At 38.7% G+C, this 20,624-nt stretch overlaps 1 protein-coding gene across 2 annotated transcripts in view; it reads right to left on the bottom strand.

Annotated features, from left to right (window-relative positions):
* MTHFD2L (methylenetetrahydrofolate dehydrogenase (NADP+ dependent) 2 like) overlaps window positions 1–20,624 on the bottom strand; it is a 145,345-nt gene that overhangs the window by 114,645 nt on the left and 10,076 nt on the right. For both annotated transcript variants that reach the window (XM_052642089.1, XM_052642090.1), the window contains exons 2-3: window positions 11,747–11,931; window positions 10,994–11,116 (exon numbers count right to left, since the gene is read on the bottom strand). In XM_052642089.1, the coding sequence (XP_052498049.1) occupies window positions 10,994–11,116; window positions 11,747–11,931 (308 nt within the window). The remainder of the gene's footprint in view (window positions 1–10,993; window positions 11,117–11,746; window positions 11,932–20,624) is intronic.

Genomic DNA, 20,624 nt, shown 5'->3' with positions numbered 1-20,624 from the left:
CTGGCCTAGAGAATTCCATAGACTGGATAGTCCATGGGGTCGCAGAGTTGGACATGAATGAGTGACTTTCACTTGTTTCTATGTTAACACTAAATCATGTCAGAAAGGATTTGAACAAACTATTGTTTAAAATCTGGCCCTTTTTCTTTGCATAAACTTTAAACGCATAAATTTTTGAATGACTTGTGACACAATATCAATATTGGTCCAAGCATAATCCAGTTTTAAATAATTAACTAGTTACTTTCATAGTAAGCTAGGCATATGCAAATTTGCCACCCCAAACAAAAGTCATGGACTTGACAAAATCTATATTTAATCATATATTTCATCCATTAACCCACCCCATTTCCTGCTCCAACCTTAGGTAAACTTCATCCCACATCCTGATCTTATCATTCCCTTGACTTCCTTTCCATAAGAGTTCTATAGTATCCATTTGTATTCCTAATAGATTTGTTTTTTAAATAATTTTATTTAAGAATATTTGAATATAGTAGACTGCATATACTTAAAGTACATAATTTGATAGGCTTTCACATATGTATATACTTGTAAAACCATTACCACAATCAAGATGATGAACATATATATACCACTCTGGAAAGTTTCTACAGGCCCCTTTTCCTCATCTCATTCTCTCTCCCCTTCCTGCCCCTTAACCTCCAACTACTTTGTAAACACTTGCTATGGGCTGAATTGTGTCCCCTCAAAATTCATGTGTTGAATCCCTGACCCCTAATGTAAATGATATATAATTAGGTTTATATGAAGTCATCAGAGTGGGGCCCTCATGATGGTATTAATACCCTTACAAGAAGAGACGTCAGTTTCTGGTTCAAGATGGTAGAGTAGAAGGATGTGCGCTCATCTCCTGCAAGAGCACCAAAATCTTAACTAGCTGTTGAACAACCATCAACAGGAGGATGCTGGAACCCACCAAAAAAAGATGTCCCACATCCAATGACAAAGAAGCCACAGTAAGACGGTAGGAGGGACACAATCACGAGAAAAAATATTCCCACATCTGCTGGCGGGGGGATGACCCACAAACTGAAGAACAATAATACCAAAGAAGTTCTCCCACAGTTGCAAAGGTTATGAATCCCACATCAGGCTTCCCAGCCTGGGGCTCCAACAAAGGGACTGGGAATCCCCAGGGATCTGAATCTGATCTTCCTGATGTAGGGATCAAATCTGTCTCTTGTGGTTTCTGCATTGGCAGGCAGATATTAACATAACCACTCCAGCTTTCTTTTGATCTACCTTAGTATAGCATATCTTTTCCATCTTTTTTCTTTTAACCTCTCTAGGCAACTTCACTTTCATTTTTCACCTTCAGGCATTGGAGAAGGAAATGGCAACCCACTCCATTGTTCTTGCCTGGAGAATCCCAGGGAAGGGGGAAGCCTTGTGGGTTGCTGTCTATGGGGTCGCACAGAGTTGAACTCGACTGAAGCGACTTAGCAGCAGCAGCAGCAGGCTTTTATATGTAAACTATATTCCTTGTAGGTACCATATAGTTGGATCTTGTTTTTTATTCAATTTGACAGCCTCTGACATCTAATTGGATTATTTACAACATTACATTTATATGATTAAATCTATCATCTAGCTATGTGTTTTCATTGTTCCCCCATTTTCTTTCTTCCTTTAGAATAACTTGAACATTTTAATGATTGGATAGTATCTCTTTTACTAGCTTTATTAGCTCTAACTCTTTGTTTTGTTTCAGCAGTTGCTTATGGCTTTATAGTACATAACCATAACTTATTTCAGTCACTCTCAAGTGACATTTTATCACTTTACATATAGCATAAGAATCTAACAGTAATGTTTTCTCATTTCTTCCTTTCTGACTTTTGTACTATTGCTGTTATGCATGTTACAAACCACACATTACATTGTTTTTATTTTTGGATAAATGCCAATTATATTCTAAAATGATTTGAAAAATAATTTAAGAAAAATATCATAAACACTTAGTCATGTGGCTACCAATTTCAGTGTTCTTCATTCCTTTGATAATATACATATTGTATCATTTCTTTCTGCCTGAAGGACTTCCTTTAACAAGTTTTACAGTGTGGGCATGCACGTGATTGTTTTCACCTCTATCTGGACTCTACTCTCTCTACATTAATAAAAATGCTTTTTTTGCCTTTAAAGACGTTTTCACTGTAGACCTCATGATTGACAGTTATTTCTTTCTTTCAGTACTTTAAAGATTAAGATGTTCCATTGTCTTCTTGCTTACATTTCTGAGAAGTCTGCTATTTCCTTCTTTTTGTTCCTCTATATGTAATGTAACTCCCATCCCCTTGCCACTTTCAACATTATTTTTAATCACACTGGATTTGAAGAATTTCATTTTGGTGTTTTTGGTATAGTTGTCTTCCTATTTCATGGGCTGAGAGTTTGTTGAGCTTCTTAGATCTGTGTATATATAGTTTTTATCATATTTGTGTTTGTGTGTGTGTGTGTGCTTTAATCTGAAACTCCAACCCATTATGAAAGAATACTTATTTCTTATTCATGTAAGCCTCTGCCAAGAGTCCCACCTTCTGAGACTTCCCTGGTGGTTCAGTGGTTAAGACTTCCAATGCAGGGGGTGCAAGTTCAGTCCCTGTTTGGGAAGCTAAGATCCCACATGTATTGTGACCAAAAAACCAAAACATAAAACAGAAGCAACATTGTAACAAATTCAATAAAGACTTTTAAAAAATGGCCCACATTAAAAAAAAAAAAACCTTAAAAAAAAAGAATCCCACTTCCTTTCATCTCATAATTGGCAATCATCTATAACACCTAGATTTCATGATAACTGCAACAAAAATGGCTGTGGCTCTGGGAGGCCACATAGCTTTTAATTATCTCAGTCCAGAAGTGACTCAAAAAAGTCACTTATCCTCACAGCCCAGTAACCAAAACTCACATGGCCCCAATCTAATTGCCAGGAGAAGCTGGGAAATGTAAGGAAATGTGTGGCTGTTTGGCACACTTGAAAAGCAGATCTAATACAAGAATTGATAGAACTAAAGTAATTTCAGAAGGTGTAGGCTGAGAAAGGCTCTCTGAACCAGTGGAATTTAAGCTAAGACTTGAAAAACAAAGAAGTCAGCCCTGGTATGTTTGAAAGATAACCAATGTAGTTAAGAAGTCAGAGGCTAAAGCCCTATTCAAGAAATAAAATGTACATTATCTTAGCCTGTCCTTTGTATAAGAAATACTATCACCACAGGAAGCTTTCAAGGATATGGAGTATAAGAGCCTCACCAAATACTGATCGGTGACAGAAATTACTAAATACACTACTCAGATGTAGAAGAATATGCAGAAGGATGAAACTTCAACGACACACATACACTAAAAACAGTAGCTGTGAAGCTACAGGGTTCATTTATTTCAGCAATAACAGTCACTAAGAGTCTACCATGAGGCAAGGTGGAATAATACTGTTGACTGCAATTTCCCCTACTTTGGTGGAACTGATAACTAATAATCTAGTAGAAGAAACATAGTACTAAAAAGCAATGAAATATTCTATGTGGAACTGGTTTTCCCCATGAAGAAAAGGAGAGAAAGCTACAACAAAGGTGATTTCTAATTTAGAAACTATCTAGAAATAAGCAGGAAAAAGCTCCACAAAACTGGAGAAGTCCAGAGTGATAAAAATTTCTCACTCTGGTCAAGAACATTAAAAATAGAGCAGTAAGTATTCTGCATACATAAATTCCATAAACTCTCAAGAAAAACAACTATAGTAAGACTCTTTCTTTTTTTCCCCCTCCAAATGAAGAATCAAGGTTTACACAAATACACATATCTTCGTTCACTAATTAGGTCAACATCCACATTTATATGCCTACTAATTACTAGAAAAATTTATCTTTGTTAAATCTACACTGTGAATTCTAACTCTTCTTACTCACCCTCTCTATTTTCAATCCTTTAATCCTGTATTTCATTCTAATTTCTCTATTCAGTCCTTTCACATAAATTGGAAGATGTTGACCCTCAAAGGCATCAAACTAGATAACTGAAGGGAAATATCTGAAAAACTACTTTAGAAAAAGATAAGATTAAAAAAATTTCCCACTCTACTTATAATTTTCTAACCAGAAATAGATGAGAAGTAGATTTCCTAGAAAGCAAGAAAATACAAAAAGTGAGTAAGCATCTCCCTTGGTGCTTGACTTAACTCAGTTGTAAGACTGTGATTATGACTGAAAGAATGCTATAACTGGATATCTAGTACTTCTCTGCTACTCATATGAGTGAAACCTATGTAGCATATGAAACCTTAACAAGTTTCATTTCCTTAACTATAAACCATGGATCAAAAAAACGTACTTACCGGTAAAGGTTCTTGTGAGCGTTAAATGATTTACGTATATAAAGCACTTAACAATGCCTGGCAATAATAAATGGCAAAAATTTGCCATTACTAATACTAGTAATAGTTGTTGTCATGGAACAATAGTTGTAAAATAACACATTAAAATTTAATTGAGTGATTGCTGTTTCCTGGGCTTCCCAGGTGGCTCAGTGGTAAAGAATCTGGCTGCCAATGCAGGATATGCAAAAGATGCAGGTTTGATCCCTGGGTCGGGAAGCTCTCCTGGAGTAGGAAATGGCAACCAACTCCAGTATGCTCACCTGGAAAATTCCATGGGCAGAGGAGCCTGGCAGGCTATAGTCCATTGGGCCACAAAGAGTCAGACACAACTGACTCAGGACATACACTCACTGTTTTCTAGACTTATATCTGAATTGCTGTTGTTGTTCAGTTACTCAGTTGGGTTTGACTCTTTGCGACCCCACAGACTGCAGCATGCCAGGCTCTCTTGTCCTTTACTATCTCTCGAAGTTTGCTCAAATTCATGTACATTGAGTCAGTGATGCCATTCAACTGCCTCATCCTCTGTCGCCTCCTTCTTATGCCTTCAATCTTTCCCAGCATCAGGGTCTTTTCCAATGAGTCAGCTCTTCACATCAGCCGGCCAAAGTATTGGAGCTTCAGTCCTTCCAATGAATATTCAGGGTTGATTTCCTTGAGGATTGACCGGTTTTATCTCCTTGCTGTCCAAGAGACACTCAAGAGTCTTCTCCATCACCACAGTTCGAAAGCATCAATTCTTCGGCACTCAGCCTTCTTTATGGCTAACTCTCACATCCCTACATGAGCACTGGAAAAAGCTTTGACTATACAGACCTTTGTTGGCAAAGTGATATCCCTGCTTTTTAACACATTGTCTAGGTTTGTCACAGCTTTTCTTCCCAGGAGCAAGCATCTTTAATTTCATGACTGCAGTCACCATCCGCAGTGATTTTGGAGCACAAGAAAATAAAGTCTGTCACTGTTCTCACCTTTTCCCCTTCTGTTTGCCATAAAGCGATGGGACTGGATGCCACGATCTTAGTTTTTTGAATGTTGAATTTTAAGCCAGCTTTTTCACTCTCCTCTTCCACCCTAATCAATAGGTTCTTTAGTTTCTCTTCACTTTCTGCCATTAGTGTGGTATTATTTGCTTATCTGAGGTTGTTGATATATCTCCTGGAAATCTTGATTCCAGCTTGTGATTCATTCAGCCAAGCAGTTTGCATGATGTACTCTGCATATAAATTAAATAACTAGAGTGAAAATATTGTCATACACCTTTCCTAATTTTGAACCAATCAGTTGTTCCATGTCTGGTTCTGATGGCTGCTTCTTGACCCACACACAGGTTTCTCAGGAGACAAGTTGGTCTGGTATTCCCATCTCTAAGAATTTTCCAGTTTTTTGTGATCCACATAATCAAGGGCTTTAGCATAGTCAATGAAGTAGAAGTAGATGTTTGTCTGGAACTCCCTTCCTTTCTCCATGTCCAGCAGTATTTAAGGTGAGAGCTAAAACCATTTTAGAGAGTCACTCAGTTTTCCTGAGTCTCTCCCAAGTACACAAGTTACTAAAATTTTGTTTGTTTTTCTCTTGTTAATCTGTCTCAGGTCAACTTAATTCCTAGACCAGACAGAAGAAACAAGAAGGGAAAATGTCATCCTCCTTGAAAGCCTACATCAAAAGATTGATGAGTTAATTTAAATACTTTATGTTATAACACATTGTTTAAGGTAATTGCATTGTGTTATGGTTTCCTGGGCTTGCCTTGTGGCTCAGCTGGTAAAGAATCAGCCTGCAATGTGGGAGACCTGGGTTTGAACTCTGGGTTGGGAAGATGCCCTGGAGAAGGGAACAGCTACCCACTCCAATATTCTTGCCTGGAGAATTCCAACTTATTCTGCTAAACAACAAATTTTATGTACCAGTATAATGTACATTAAGTCGATAAGTAATATAGTTGAGTCTTCTCACCTGCAATATGAAGAAGATAATGCCTACCCATAAGGCTATTTTGATGATTAAATAAAATCATCCCTATAAAAGAATACTTGCCACATAGCAAGCACACATTACTCACGAGCTAACACTGACAAGTTGGTGAGGGCGGTAACATAATGGTGAAGGCATGAGGGACCCGTGAGCCTGGGTTCATGTCCCAGCTCAATTACCAGCTCTGCGACCTGAGAGGAAGTTACATAACTTCTCTGTACTTCAAATTCATCATTAGTAAAATGTACATAATAATAGCTCCCCATCTGCACTGGGAAATTGTGAGGATCCAGTGAATCAATAAAAGTAAAGAGTATAATAATGCTTATAATAATAATGCTCATAATAAAGGCTTAATTTTAATCAGTGTTATTTTGTATGTTATTGGCTCTTCAGCTAGGTAGAAGACTGCCCTTTCTCAAAGCATCCAGATAAGTGTTATCACCATATCCCTTTGGCTCTTGCTTCTCAGTTTTTTTTTTTATTTATTTTAATTGGAGGCTAATTACTTTTCAATATTGTCATGGTTTTTGCCATACATTGACATGAATCAGCCATGGGTATACATGTGTCCCGCATCCTGAACCCCCCTCCAACCTCTCTCCCCATCCCATTCTTCAGGGTCATCCCAGTGCATGGGCTTTGAGTGCCCCATTTCACGCATTGAACTTGGGGCTGGTGATCTATTTCACATATGGAAATACACATTTTTCAATGCTATTCTCTCAAATCATCCCACCCTCGCCTTCTCCCACAGAGTCCAAAAGTGTGTTCTTTATATCTGTGTCTCTGTTGTTGTCTTGCATATAGGGTTATTGTTACCATCTTTCTAAATTCTACTTATATGCATTAATATACTGTATTGGTGTTTTTCTTTCTGACTTACTTCACTCTGTATAATAGGCTGCAGTTTAATCCACCGCATTAGAACTGCTTTAAATGTGTTCTTTTTAATATTTAATAGTGATATTCCACTGTGTATATTTCTCATCCATTCATCTGCCGATGGACATCTAGGTTGCTTCCATGTCCTAGCTACTGTAAACAGTGCTGTGATGAACATTGGGGTACATGTGTCTCTTTCAATTCTGGTTTCCTCATTGGGTATGCCCAGCAGTGGGATTGCTGGGTCGTATGGCAGTTCTATTTCCAGTTTTTTAAGGAATCTCCACACTGTTCTCCATAGTAGCTATACTAGTTTGCATTCCCACCTACAGTGTAAGAGGGTTCCCTTTTCTCTGCATCATCTCCAGCATTTATTGCTTGTAGACTTTTTGATAGCAGCCATTCTGACCAGCGTGAAATGGTACCTCATTGTGGTTTTGATTTGCATTTCTCTGATAATGAGTGATGTTGAGCATCTTTTCATGTGTTTGTTAGCTATCCATATGTCTTCTTTGGAGAAATGTCTATTTAGTTCTTTGGCCCATTTTTTGATTGGGTCGTTTATTTTTCTGGAATTGAGCTGCATGAGCTGCTTGTATATTTCTAAAATGAACACAGGACTCAATTTATTTTAGTACAAGCAGGTCACCATTGCCATCTAGTGGCAAACTGCTAGCAAATTCAATAAGGAGGAATATTGCCCATACTGCTACTGCTACTGCTAAGTCGCTTCAGTCGTGTCCGACTCTGTGCAACCCCATAGATGGCAGCCCACCAGGCTCCCCCGTCCCTGGGATTCTCCAGGCAAGAACACTGGAGTGGGTTGCCATTTCCTTCTCCAATGCATGAAAGTGAAAAGTGAAAGTGAAGACGCTCAGTCGTGTCCGACCCTCAGCGACCCCATGGACTGCAGCCTACCAGGCTCCTCCGTCCACGGGATTTTAAAGGGGTAAATTTTCTACAGATGTGAATTTAATTCTTTAAGACAAACTAGATATTTGGAATTTTGTAATACATTTTCTATAACAATTTGAATTGGATACAAATATAAGTGGGGGAAATTTAAAAACTGAAAACCACAAGAACGTTGCTTGGCAAATACAGCAGTACCAAAAAAATAAAGATTCTTATTTTGCATGAGCCAAACAATTGGGTTTAAACTCAATGCCAAAAAATTTTTGGACAGACTTGTGATGTTAATATACCCCTGATATTTTCTAGGTCCTAATCTTCTATGATATCACATGAGTGTGCTGTATGTGTTGAATTCCTTTTGTAGTTATAAAAGTATGGGATAAATCACTATGCTAATTTTAACATGATGAATCTATAGTATTATCTGTCAGAAGCATTTTTCTTAAGGGCAAACCTTAATAACTTCTAAGATCTGTTCCAATTTTTTGACATTTTAAATGCAGCCATATAAGAGGAAAAGAATTAGAAATGGGAATCTGGAGTGTAATTTAAACAGCACAAATGTTATAACATATAGCTAGGATATTAAGTTATATTATTAGATAAGTTAAAATACTAGCACCATACAAAGGACACAGACAATTACATCATTCGGCTTTACTTTCTGCAAGTCAAAACCTATAAAATAATTCAAAACTGCATAAAACTACTATAATCTATAATATTCAGGCTAATCCTTGCTTTTCTCATTGAAATATGCATGAATTTCAGAGCTATAATTCAGTCAAATGACACCTGTCTTCCAACAACACAGTTCAAATTTTAGTTATCATGGTGTCTTAACTGTCAATAATTATATAAGAGCTACCAACTCTCAGACAGTAAAGAAACTGCCTGCAATGCAGGAGATCCAGGTTCAAACCCTGGATCAGGAAGATCCCCTGGAGAAGGGAATGGCAACCCACTTCTGTTTGATGGGCTTCCTAGGTAGCGCTAGTGGTAAAGAACCCGTCTGCCAAAGTAGGAGACATTAAGAGATGCAGATTTGATCCCTGGGTCAGGAGGATCCTCTGGAGGAGGGAATGGCAACCCACTCCAGTATTCCTGCCTGGAGGGCCCTATGGACAGAAGAACCTGGAGGGCTACAGTCCCCAGGACTGAAAAGAGTCAGACACAACTGAAGCAATTTGGCATGCATGCATGCATGCCGACTCTTTGGTCCAAATATCACTATGTAAGTTTAACAGATGAAGTCTGTGAATGCTTGGTCACTGTACATCTGTTACTAAATTCAAACACAGATAGCAAATCATATTGCCTCCTTGGGTTTCAGGGATAAATTCACTGACATTTCAAAAAAGTACATAATCAAAAGAGGGAATTAGCCCATAAAGATGAAAGTTCAACAAAGAAATAAATGTGATGATGCTGGAAGTGAAAATTGGATGTGAATCGAAGATCTGAAGATGGCAACAGCAAAGCAAAGATAAAAGACCTAGGCTAGCAAGAAGGTAAGGGCCATGACTGTAAAAGTCGCTTCAATAGGATTCTAATGGACTGTAAATGGGTTGGTTGGAAAAGACCCTAGAAGCTGATACCATGTCCTTTGGAGTGATGCAGCTATGAAGCCAAAGGAACTTAGTCATCGCAAATGGATCAAAATAAATGAGGAACAAAAATGATGACAACGCCCAGAGGAAGTGACACCAGAATCAAACCTCACACTAAAGAAACTCTCAGAGATATTTCATGACTTTGAAAGGACAAAGGACAAAATGGAAGTTAATCCAAACTTAAAAAGAATCTGACAATTCAATTCACCAAGGCAGAGAAAAAATGCTTGCTCCATGTAAGTTTTATCATGAGAAGGCAAGTAACTGTTCAAACTCCTCTTGATAAGATTTTGGCAATGAAATAAAGTACTTTAATGCTCAATGTTTCTAATGTTTTAAATTACAGTGTACTGGATATTAGTTTCATTATTTTTTTCATCTCCTCAGTCCAGTTCAGTCGCTCAGTCATGTCCAACTCTTTGTGACCCCATGGACTGCAGCACGCCAGGCCTCCCTGTCCATCACCAACTCCCAGAGTTTACTCAGACTCATCTCCATTGAGTTGGTGATGCCATCCAACCATCTCATCCTCTGTCATCCCCTTCTCCTCCTGCCCTCAGTCTTTCCCAGCATCAGGATCTTTTCCAATGAGTCAGCTCTTCGCATCAGGTGGCCAAAGTATTGGAGTTTCAGCTTCAACATCAGTCCTTCCAATGAACACCCAGGACTGATCTCCTTTAGGATGGACTGGTTGGATCTCCTTGCAGTCCAAGGGACTCTCAAGAGTCTTCTCCAACACCACAGTTCAAAAGCATCAATTATTTGGTGCTCAGCTTTCTTTATAGTTGAACTCTCACATCCATACATGACTACTGAAAAAACAATAGCTTTCATCTCCTTACATGTTTATAAACCATGGTAAGAGAGTTTTTAATGTTTCGAGAAAACATTTTAAAGGTCACAGAACAATTGTTATTTTCCTATTGATTTGTTAAGATCCTTTGCCCAATTTCAACTTAGTCATTTTCATGGTCTCGCACTATTGTGCAAAACAAGAACTGCATGTATTATTGCCAAAGCCTAAAGTTTTCTTTCACAATTTTCAGTCACTATAAACATGTCATTCAGAAATTGCCACCTTGAATGCTACTATAATGGCTAGTCCCTTTCTGAACCTATTTTATAAATGACTTGTGGTGTCATGACATAATGTTGAAAGACGTCCTTGCCCCTAACCAAATTAGATACACAGAAGAGCATTATGTACCTGGCAGTGGCAACTGAACTAATATACCACTGACTCTTGGGTCCGCATTCAATTGATCAGTTATGTCCAACAGTTCTTCCTGAGAAACATCCTTAGGTTTTAGAATGATCTCACTACAGATACCTGAAAGAAAAACAAGCACAGAAAGTCACTTGACTAACAAAGATGTGTTTTTTCATTAATGGTGTCTTACACAGTGTTTGATTGGTTCCCTCTGTTCTTGTCCCACTGAAAGAAAAGGCCCTTCTAAAAAAGTGATGTTCAAAGCACCATCAGGACGAAACTTTTAAATGGTACACGTTTTCTTATGATTCACATGCATTCTTCGGCCCAGTATCCAATGCGACAAATTGCACTTATTTGTGATGAGCTACTGTTAATGGATTCGAGGAGTAAAAATACCAATACCAATACCACCACCACCACCACCACCACCACCACCATGAACTAGCCAGGTTAATGTGATTTAAAGAAAAAACAAAAAACAGGCCCTTTAAATGTAACAAGTTGCTCTCATGTTTCCCAATAGGATCAGAAATCACACTAAGTTGATTTAAAGAAATTTGAAGAAAAAAAGAATAAGAAATGAATGTGAATGTTGGGAACTAAATAATCTACAGAATGGTAATAAATAATAATAACACATGTTATTCAAATAGCATTTAGTCGACAGTTACCATTCATAATTATCACACTTTGAAGTAAAACCAGAAAACGTTATCTAGTAACAAGTACAGCTAAAATGCTCCCCACCTACAGCAGCGGCGGCTTTAATCTTCCTCCTGACATACGTGTGGCTTGCTGGGTTATCACCCACTAATATGATACTGAGGTGGGGCCTTCTGTTCCCAAGGGAAACCCAAGAGTCCACGCCATGCTGGATTTCTTTCTGGATTTGTTTGGCCATTTCAGTTCCTGAGATAATAATTGCATCATATCTGTGGAAAACAAACAAAAAACAAATATACTACTAAGAAGGCAGTAAGGACTATCCAGCCACATCAATTTTAAGTACGAGAGTGAACAAAACATCTATGATCCCCTAAGCGAGCAACCAAACTTTGATTTTTTTCAGATATATTTGACACTCATTCTTCAGGTTCAGAAATGCATGCATAACTTTTTAAAACTAGTCCAACTCTGCTTTTTAGTTCTGCATTATGATCTGTCTATAGTATACATTTCTTCATCATTTTCACATATGTTTTTAATTATCAAATCACATACTCAAGACCTAGAATATTGGTTCTATTAAAAGCTCTGCTTTTTCTTTTTTTTTTTCAAGAAGAGACAGATCAGCACAGTCGAGTTAAAACTGGCCCCTATCTTCAAAGCCCCAGACATGTTGCATATACCTGGCTCCACAGCCTTTAGACCCAAAGACAAAGTCAGTTCACTCTTAATAGTACATCCAGTACAAAATCCTGAAGTCATGAGTTCTATACTACACAGCTGCTCTCATTTGCTCCAAGGAAAATTGTGCCCCACAGCTTTTGGACTCTGTGACGACAGCTGCCAGTACTGCCATGCTTGTCATTGATGGGATCAGGTCAGGAACCAAGTGGCTGTTTCCCCTTCTCCCCACACCACCACCCCCACCACCCTGCTCATACCAAGGCATTATTTCTAACAGAAAAAAACACACAAAACATTACTTCACGGCAGTTTATAAGTGTTTAAGAAGGTAAAGCATGCTAGACTTTGATAGACGACATAAATTTATCTCTGGAAAGGCACAAAAATGAATGCATTATGGGAAGGCTTTACTGCTCTCCATGATCTCAAATTTTAAAGTGGTGAATTAATATTGCTCCTACTACATGCAGGAGACATAAGAGAAGCGGGTTCAAACCCTGGGTCAGGAAGATCTCCTGGAGGAAGGCATGGCAATCCACTCCAGTGGAGAATCCCATGGACAGAGGAGCCTGATGGGCTATGGTCCCTAGGGTCACAAAGAGTCGGACACGACTGAAGCAACTTAGCATGCATGCACACACTACTGCATGTTTAGTTTTTAAAGGTATTAGATAAAATAAAAAATAGTTCCATCTGGTGCCCCCGTCCTTTCACTATTGAAAGGTCTGGTGGAAGCATGATCTATAATGCATGAATATTATACAAAACACTAAATGCAGGTCAATGAATATTATGCAAGAGAAGAAATGGAAGAAAGAAAAACCTTTACCAACTTAATTTTTTCAATCACCTGTACAACTTTTATGTTCTAATGAAAGCAGGCATCATGAATATCAGCCAGCACGAACAAAATGAAAACGTGTCACCCCTTCCAAATAAGTCAGCTCCCCTTTCTGACAGGTTGGTATACACACATGCAGAACCAGATCAAGAACAACTTATTTCAACCTGGCACCAGTGGTCTACAGGGTTCATCCAATTATGATGTCAACAATATTCTGCTAAGAAGTGATCCTGAAATACAGTCTATGGATATATACATCAAAATTGCCCGGGAAGCTTACTGAACTCGCAATTTCTGGACGCCCTCCCTCCATCACACCCATGATTCAGGACCCCTGGGGGAGAAGAGACAGCCTGGCAATCTACACATCTAACAGGCTCCCACAGGTATTCTTATGTATAAGCATGTTTGAAAACCACTTCTTTAGTTCAACACTAAAGTGTATTTTAATAATAATGTGTCTGCTAAGTCACTTCAGTCGTGTCCGACTCTTTGCAACCCTATGGAGCTCTCCAGGCTCCTCTGTCTGTGTGATTCTCCCGGCAAGAATACAGGAGAGGGTTGCCATGCCCTCCTCCAGGGGATCTTCCTGACCCAGGGATCTTACATCTCCTGCATTGGCAGGTGGGTTCTTAACCACTAGCACCAGGTTCTTAACCTGGGAAGCCCCTATAATAATCATACCCATAGGTAAACAAGTAACTGGTTTTGGTATCAGGGTGAAACTGCCCTCATAGAATGAGTTAGAAAGTATCCATCCCTCTTCACATTTCCAGAAGAGTTTGTGTAGAATCGGTTTTATTTCTTCCTTAAATGTTTGGTGGAATTCACTTGTGAAGCTCCCTGGCCCTGGGCTTTCTTTGTGGTAAGGTTTAAAACTACAAATTTAAATTATTTAATACAGAGGGCTCTTTAGGTTATCTACCATTTCTTGAGTGACCTTTTGTAGTTTGTATCTTTGTACATTCTAATAATTGGCATTAATACATAATTATCAGACTAAAGATAAAATACATTCACTTTTGAGTTTAAATTTTATTTTTCAGGATTAAGAAACACACTTTTTTCATTATTTACTTTGAATTCCTGATGCTCATTTGTTATTGATTCATTTAAGTGGACTTTAAATACTAAGGGCCTTCCCAGGTAGCACAATGGTAAAGAATCTGCCTGTTAATGCAGGAGACGCAAGAGGTATGGATTTGATCCCTGGGTCGAGAAGATCCCCTGGAAAAGGAAACAGCAACCCAGTCCAGTATTTTTGCCTGGAAAATTCCATGGACAGAGGAACCTGGTGTGCTACAGTCCATGGGATTGCCAAGAGTCAGATACAACTGAGCACACATACACACACACACACACACACACACACACACACATTAATACTCAAAGAACAAGGACCTCCTATATTAACAAGTACTAAGGGCCTGCAGATATGGCAAACAATTTCAACATGATTCGTTTATAAGAGGTAGAAAAAAATAAAATAAATAATAAAATAAAAAGTAGTTAAAAAAAATACTTTCCAAAAAGTAAGTTGTGTCAGCAATATTCAGATAGGCAAAATACTCTGCTTTAGAAGTGAGTTTATCTGCTAACATATATCTGAAGTCACTTTTAAAGAAGTGACTTCAGATGTAAAGAACATACATTTGTATTTTAAAATATAAAACCATCTGAGCTCCATGTTGCATTTTAAGAGCATATGAATAGCAATGCAGCTGCTTACATGTTTTATTAGCCAATTCTCTGTTAAATACAGTGATTTATTCATAGATTATTGTGAAACTGGCAACACTGGACATAATTCAGGATAATTACAGCCTAGAAACTATAAAACAGTGTGACCTTGAGAATGTCAGAGATGATAATGGCATAAACTGATTCCTGATTTCCAAAAAGACAATCTATTTGCAGATTAAACTTGATTGCACCTTTTCTGTTGGAGGCTGAGGTGACAGGGCTTAACTTTACATGATAGCACTGATGTGCTAAATTGGCCTGCTGATTACAGCTGACATGGTTTAGCCTGGCCTAGCTGGTGTTTACAGATAAACACCCATATGATTGCTACCCAATTATGAAGAGGGACTTAGAGCATTTTCAGTCGTAGCTGGTCCATCCCACTGATTTCCCCAGTCACTGGAGAAGCTGAGCAAGCCTGGCTCTGTGGGAGACACAATTTAAGGATAAATGAAGCGACCTCGAATTAGTGGAGGGCCAATGCAAGGTGCCTGCATCAGTCTACCTGCTAGAAGTGCTGGTAAACACACACATTAAGAGCTCACATAGACCTCAGTGCATAAAGAAATGAGATTTTTTTAAACATGCATATTGTTGAAAACTGTTAAATATCAGCAACAACTCAAATGTTCAGCCATAGAAGCACACAGCTCCTAAGAACTCAACTTCAGATCTCAATTGCTGTCAATCCATTCTCCACACTGCAGCCAGTGCAATTTTCCAAATGGAAACATGCCAGCTCCCTTGTTAAAACTGGACTATATACCCACTGAAAAAATTATTTTAATAAATAAATATTGAACACTGCTTATATGCCAGGCACTACTCTATGCACCAGAAATACAAGTAATAGTACACAAAACAAATTACTCACTTTCACAGAAACTATATTTGTAGTTGAAGAAGACATAAGCAAAATTTTAAAGCAAATATTTAATATATTATGTGTGAGAAATAGAAAGAAAAGGCATTTGTGGAGGCCAGAATTACTATTTTCCATAAGAAGGTTAAAGTGTCACTTCTCTGATTAATAGGGTAACACCTGAGTATAAACGAAGAAGTGAAGGAATATGTTTTGTGGTTACCTGGAGAAAAGAACTTAGGCTAAGGGAAGTACATAGCAAGTACAAAGGACTTTAAGCTGGAGCATGCCTGGTATGTTTGATGAATAGCAACAAGGCCAGTGGCTGCAGTGGAAAGAACAAATGGGTCAGAACAGGATGTAAAGTCAGAGAAGGAATGTGACCTCAGATCACATTGTATTCCAGGCCTTTGAAAAGACGCTGGCTGTTACTGTGAGAAAGCAGGCATTTGAAGATTTGAGGAGTGTCATGACCTGATTTTCATTATTCAGTGATAACTGGTTAAAATGTGGAGACTCTATAGGAGGAAGCAGGGAAGTCAGGACGCCAGTGAAGAGGCTAGTGTGGAATCTCAGGCTTGGACATGGGCGGAGCAGGCAGTCAAGGTGCTGAGAGTAGTCTAATTCTGAATCTATTTTGAGGGTGGAGCCACTGGGATTTATTGGGATTGAATATAGGGTGTAAAGAAAACAGAACAGAAGCCAAACATGACTCCAAAATTTTTTACCTGAAAAGCTGAGGGAAAGGGAGTTTTAATTCAAATCCAAATGTCCTGTAGCTTACATGCCCCTGCATGAGATTTCTTCAGCCTCATGGTGCTTACCAAGTCCCACAGTACACACAGCTACATTTCAGTTTATCACTTGTGCCAGTTTCTCATTTCTGGGCCTTCATATACACTATTCCTTTGACCTAAAACACTCTTCATCCTCCTTCTCACTTCTCTAACATCCCTACCAAATCTGTTCCTCATTCATTCCCACATGGTCCTCAAGTCTCAGCTTGGAAGGCAATCTGGGAAATGCCCCCTGACACCTTCAAACTGGGGAGCTGCCTCTGCTAAGAGTGCTCACAGCACCCAGCTCTTACCCTCACGTAGAGGCTTAAGTCCTTATTAAAATTACTGTCTCCCTCACAACACTCTAAGCTGTGTAGGACAGGAAGCTTATATTTACTACTGTGTTTATAAAATATTTGTGGCATTATCAGAGTTAAATTGTTTATTGTATTACAGTTTTGGAGTTAATAGGTAGCCACTGAAAATAACTATAAAAACAGCATAAAATTAAGTCAAGAAATTAAATGAAAAATATGCCAAAGCTTTTGACTGTGTGGATCACAATAAACTGTGAAAAATTCTGAGAGATGGGAATACCAGACCACCTGACCTGCCTCTTGAGAAACCTGTAGGCAGGTCAGGAAACAACAGTTAGAACTGGACATGGAACAACAGACTGGTTCCAAATAGGAAAAGGAATATGTCAAGGCTGTATATTGTCACCCTGCTTATTTAACTGCTATGCAGAGTACATCATGAGAAATGCTGGGCTGGAGGAAATGCAAGCTGGAATCAAGATTGCCGGGAGAAATATCAATAATCTCAGATATGCAGATAACACCACTCTTACGGCAGAAAGTGAAGAACTAAAGAGCCTCTTGATTAAAGTGAAAGAGGACAGTGAAAAAGTTGGCTTAATGCACAACATTCAGAAAACTAAGATCATGGCATCCGGTCCCATTATTTCATGGCAAATAGATGGGGAAACAGTGGAAACAGTGGCTGACTTTATTTTTCTGGGCTCCAAAATCACTGCAGATGGTGACTGCAGCCATGAAATAAAAAGATGTTTACTCCTTGGAAGGAAAGTTATGACTAACCTAGACAGCATATTAAAAAGCAGAGATATTAGTTTGCCAACAAAAGTCCATCTAGGCAAGGCTATGGTTTTTCCAGTGGTCATGTATGGATGTGAGAGTTGGACTATAAAGAAAGCTGAGCACCGAAGAATAGATGCTTTTGAACTGTGGTGCTGGAGAAGACTCTTGAGAGTCCCTTGGACTGCAAGGAGATCCAACCAGTCCATCCTAAAGGAGATCAGTCCTGGGTGTTCATTGGTAGGACTGATTTTTAAGCTGAAACTCCAATACTTGGGCTACCTGATGAGAAGAGCTGACTCACTGGAAAAGACCTCGATGCTGGGAAAGATTGAGGGCAGGAGGAGAAGGGGACGACAAAGGATGAGATGGTTGGATGGCATCACCGACTCAATGGACATGGGTTTGGGTAGATTCTAGGAGTTGGTAATGGTCAGGGAGACCTGGCGTGCTGTGGTTCATGGGGTCACAAACAGTCGGACATGACTAAGTGACTGAACTGAACTGACTGAATAAAACAGTGAGATAGGTAGTATTCTGGATATTTATCTTTCTATCTTAAAATGGTATCAAAACAGATCCTGAATTAAATTAAAAGTGAATAAATGCAAATTATGTATGAAACATAAGAAGAAATAGTAAAATTAACAACCTTACTACCCAGTTTAAAAAAAATATCATCATCACTGCAATTGTGTATATTGAAACCCTCCCCTATCAAAACCTTATCTTCTCCTAGAGAGTTAAACACAATCCTGAAATTGGAGTTTATAATTCCATTGCTTTCCTTTATCATTTAAATTAATGTTTGTATCTTTAAACATTAGAAATATAATCATATATATTATATACTATATAATGTAATATAACATATATAGAATACATAATGTACATCAATATGAGCTACATTATATATCTCACATTTATATATGATATAAATATAAAACATACTCTCTCTCTAAGGTTTACACCCAGGAATGGGATTGCTAGATTATAGGATACATTTATATGTATTCAGTTTATGCCACATTATTTTCAAAGTGGTTGCACTAGTTCATATATCCACCAGTAAGTAGTGTCTAAGAATTTCTACTTCCTTGAGATTGTCAAAGTTTTTACATAACACATTAGTTTAATGGCATTTTGTTGTAGTTTAAGTATGTGTTTCCCTAATTACTAGACGTTGAATGACTTATAGGTTTATTGGCCATCTGGAATTCCTCTTTTACGGGGTGCCTGTTCATCTCTGGAAAAGGAAATGGCAACCCACGCCAGTACTCTTGCCTGGAAAATTCCACGGACAGAGGAGCCCTGTAAGCAACAGTCCATGGGGTTGCAAAGAGTCGGACACGACTGAGTGACTTCACTTCACTGTTCATCTCTATTGACCATTTTTCTAATGGATTATTAGCTGTGCCTAATTTGTAGTAGCTATTTATGCATTCTGAACACTAATCTCATAACAGTGAGAAATGGAGTATTTCCTGCCTTATCGGTAAACAAGGATGTCACAGTCATCAGGGATTCCAGTCCTCCAGGCCACTCAGAAGGGAGAAGACCTGTGCCATCTGGCAGCCATCAGACCGCAATGCAGCCACTCTCTATGGTGAGCACCAAGGAACCAGAATGTGAAGATTCACAGCAGGCTGGCCCCAGATAGCTGAGCTGCATTTGAAAGGAGTGATTTCAGTGAACCCAGATTCTTGCATCTTCCCATACATAGAAAAGTGTTAAATTCCTTAACTTGAGATACCTGTTTTTTTTATTCACAAAAATACTTTTGATGTTCAGACTACTTGTTCTTTGTTTCAAACTTCTATATAACCTGACTCCCCCCTCCACCTCCTTGGAGCAGTTCTCTCAGGGATACTTAAGATGATACTGCCTCCCAGGATTAAGTACTAAAAATTTCTGCCAAATAAAACATAACTCTCAACTTTCAGGCTATGTCTGTTTTTTAAGTCTACATCAGTTATATCTGTGTATCAAGTATCACCAGTGTATGGTTTGACTTTTCACTTATTTTACAGTTACTTTTGATGGAAAGTTCTTAATTCTAATGTGAAAACCATCTTTGCCTCTAGAACTTACACTTCTTGTCTCTTAAGAAAACCTTCATCATCTCTTAAAAATTTGTTTTACAGAACACAACAGGACTCACAGTTGAGCCAGACTGGCTAACGAACTGCCAGGAACTTTCTGAGACGCTATAGGCTAGATTTAAAAATCTTACTGGGCTTAACTAAAACCTCTATAAAGTAGTTCTGCCAAGCCTCAGTTAAGAGCCACTGATTTACACCCCCATCATTTTCAAAGTAAAAATCCCCATTCTAATATTCCTGATAAGTGGTCAACTACCTCTGTAACCAAGCAGGATCCCATGAGGCTTTCCCAGGACAGGCTTTCCCCCATATATTTTGAAGCACATTTCCTGAGCTGTTTTGCAGATGTAAAAAAAACCTCCCTCATGCTAACAAATGAAAGATGTTAACCATTAGACAATGACGAACACATAGCCCCAGGCCACCAGGAGTCTAAGGACCAATAATGTTAACCCCTGAGATACCACTTTCCTACCTCATCATCAGCCAATCAGAGAATTGTGCATAAGCTGATCACAGACCCTGAGACACTCCCCCTCCCTCACTTGGCTTTAAAAGTGCTCTGCTGAAACTCTTCGGGGACCTTGCAGCTTTTTAGGGCGTGAACTACACATCTTCTTGCATTGCCTTGCTGTAAACCTTCCTCTACTCCCAAATCCTATTGTGCATCAGACATATGAACTTGCATTAACACTTTCAATATAAAGAAACCTATGAGGCATGTGTATATGCTTGAAACTGGTCATGGGGCATGTATCCATAAGTATGCAAACAAGCATACAATCTACCAACTAGGACTCTTTGCGACCCCATGGACTGTAGCCTGCCAAGAGTAAGAATGCTGGAGT

The sequence above is a fragment of the Budorcas taxicolor genome, chromosome 6 (genome assembly GCF_023091745.1).
Source record: "Budorcas taxicolor isolate Tak-1 chromosome 6, Takin1.1, whole genome shotgun sequence".
NCBI classification, from domain to species: Eukaryota; Metazoa; Chordata; class Mammalia; order Artiodactyla; family Bovidae; genus Budorcas; species Budorcas taxicolor.
The sequence above is the reverse complement of the archived record's forward strand: the minus strand, read 5'-3'. Positions and strand labels throughout refer to the sequence as shown.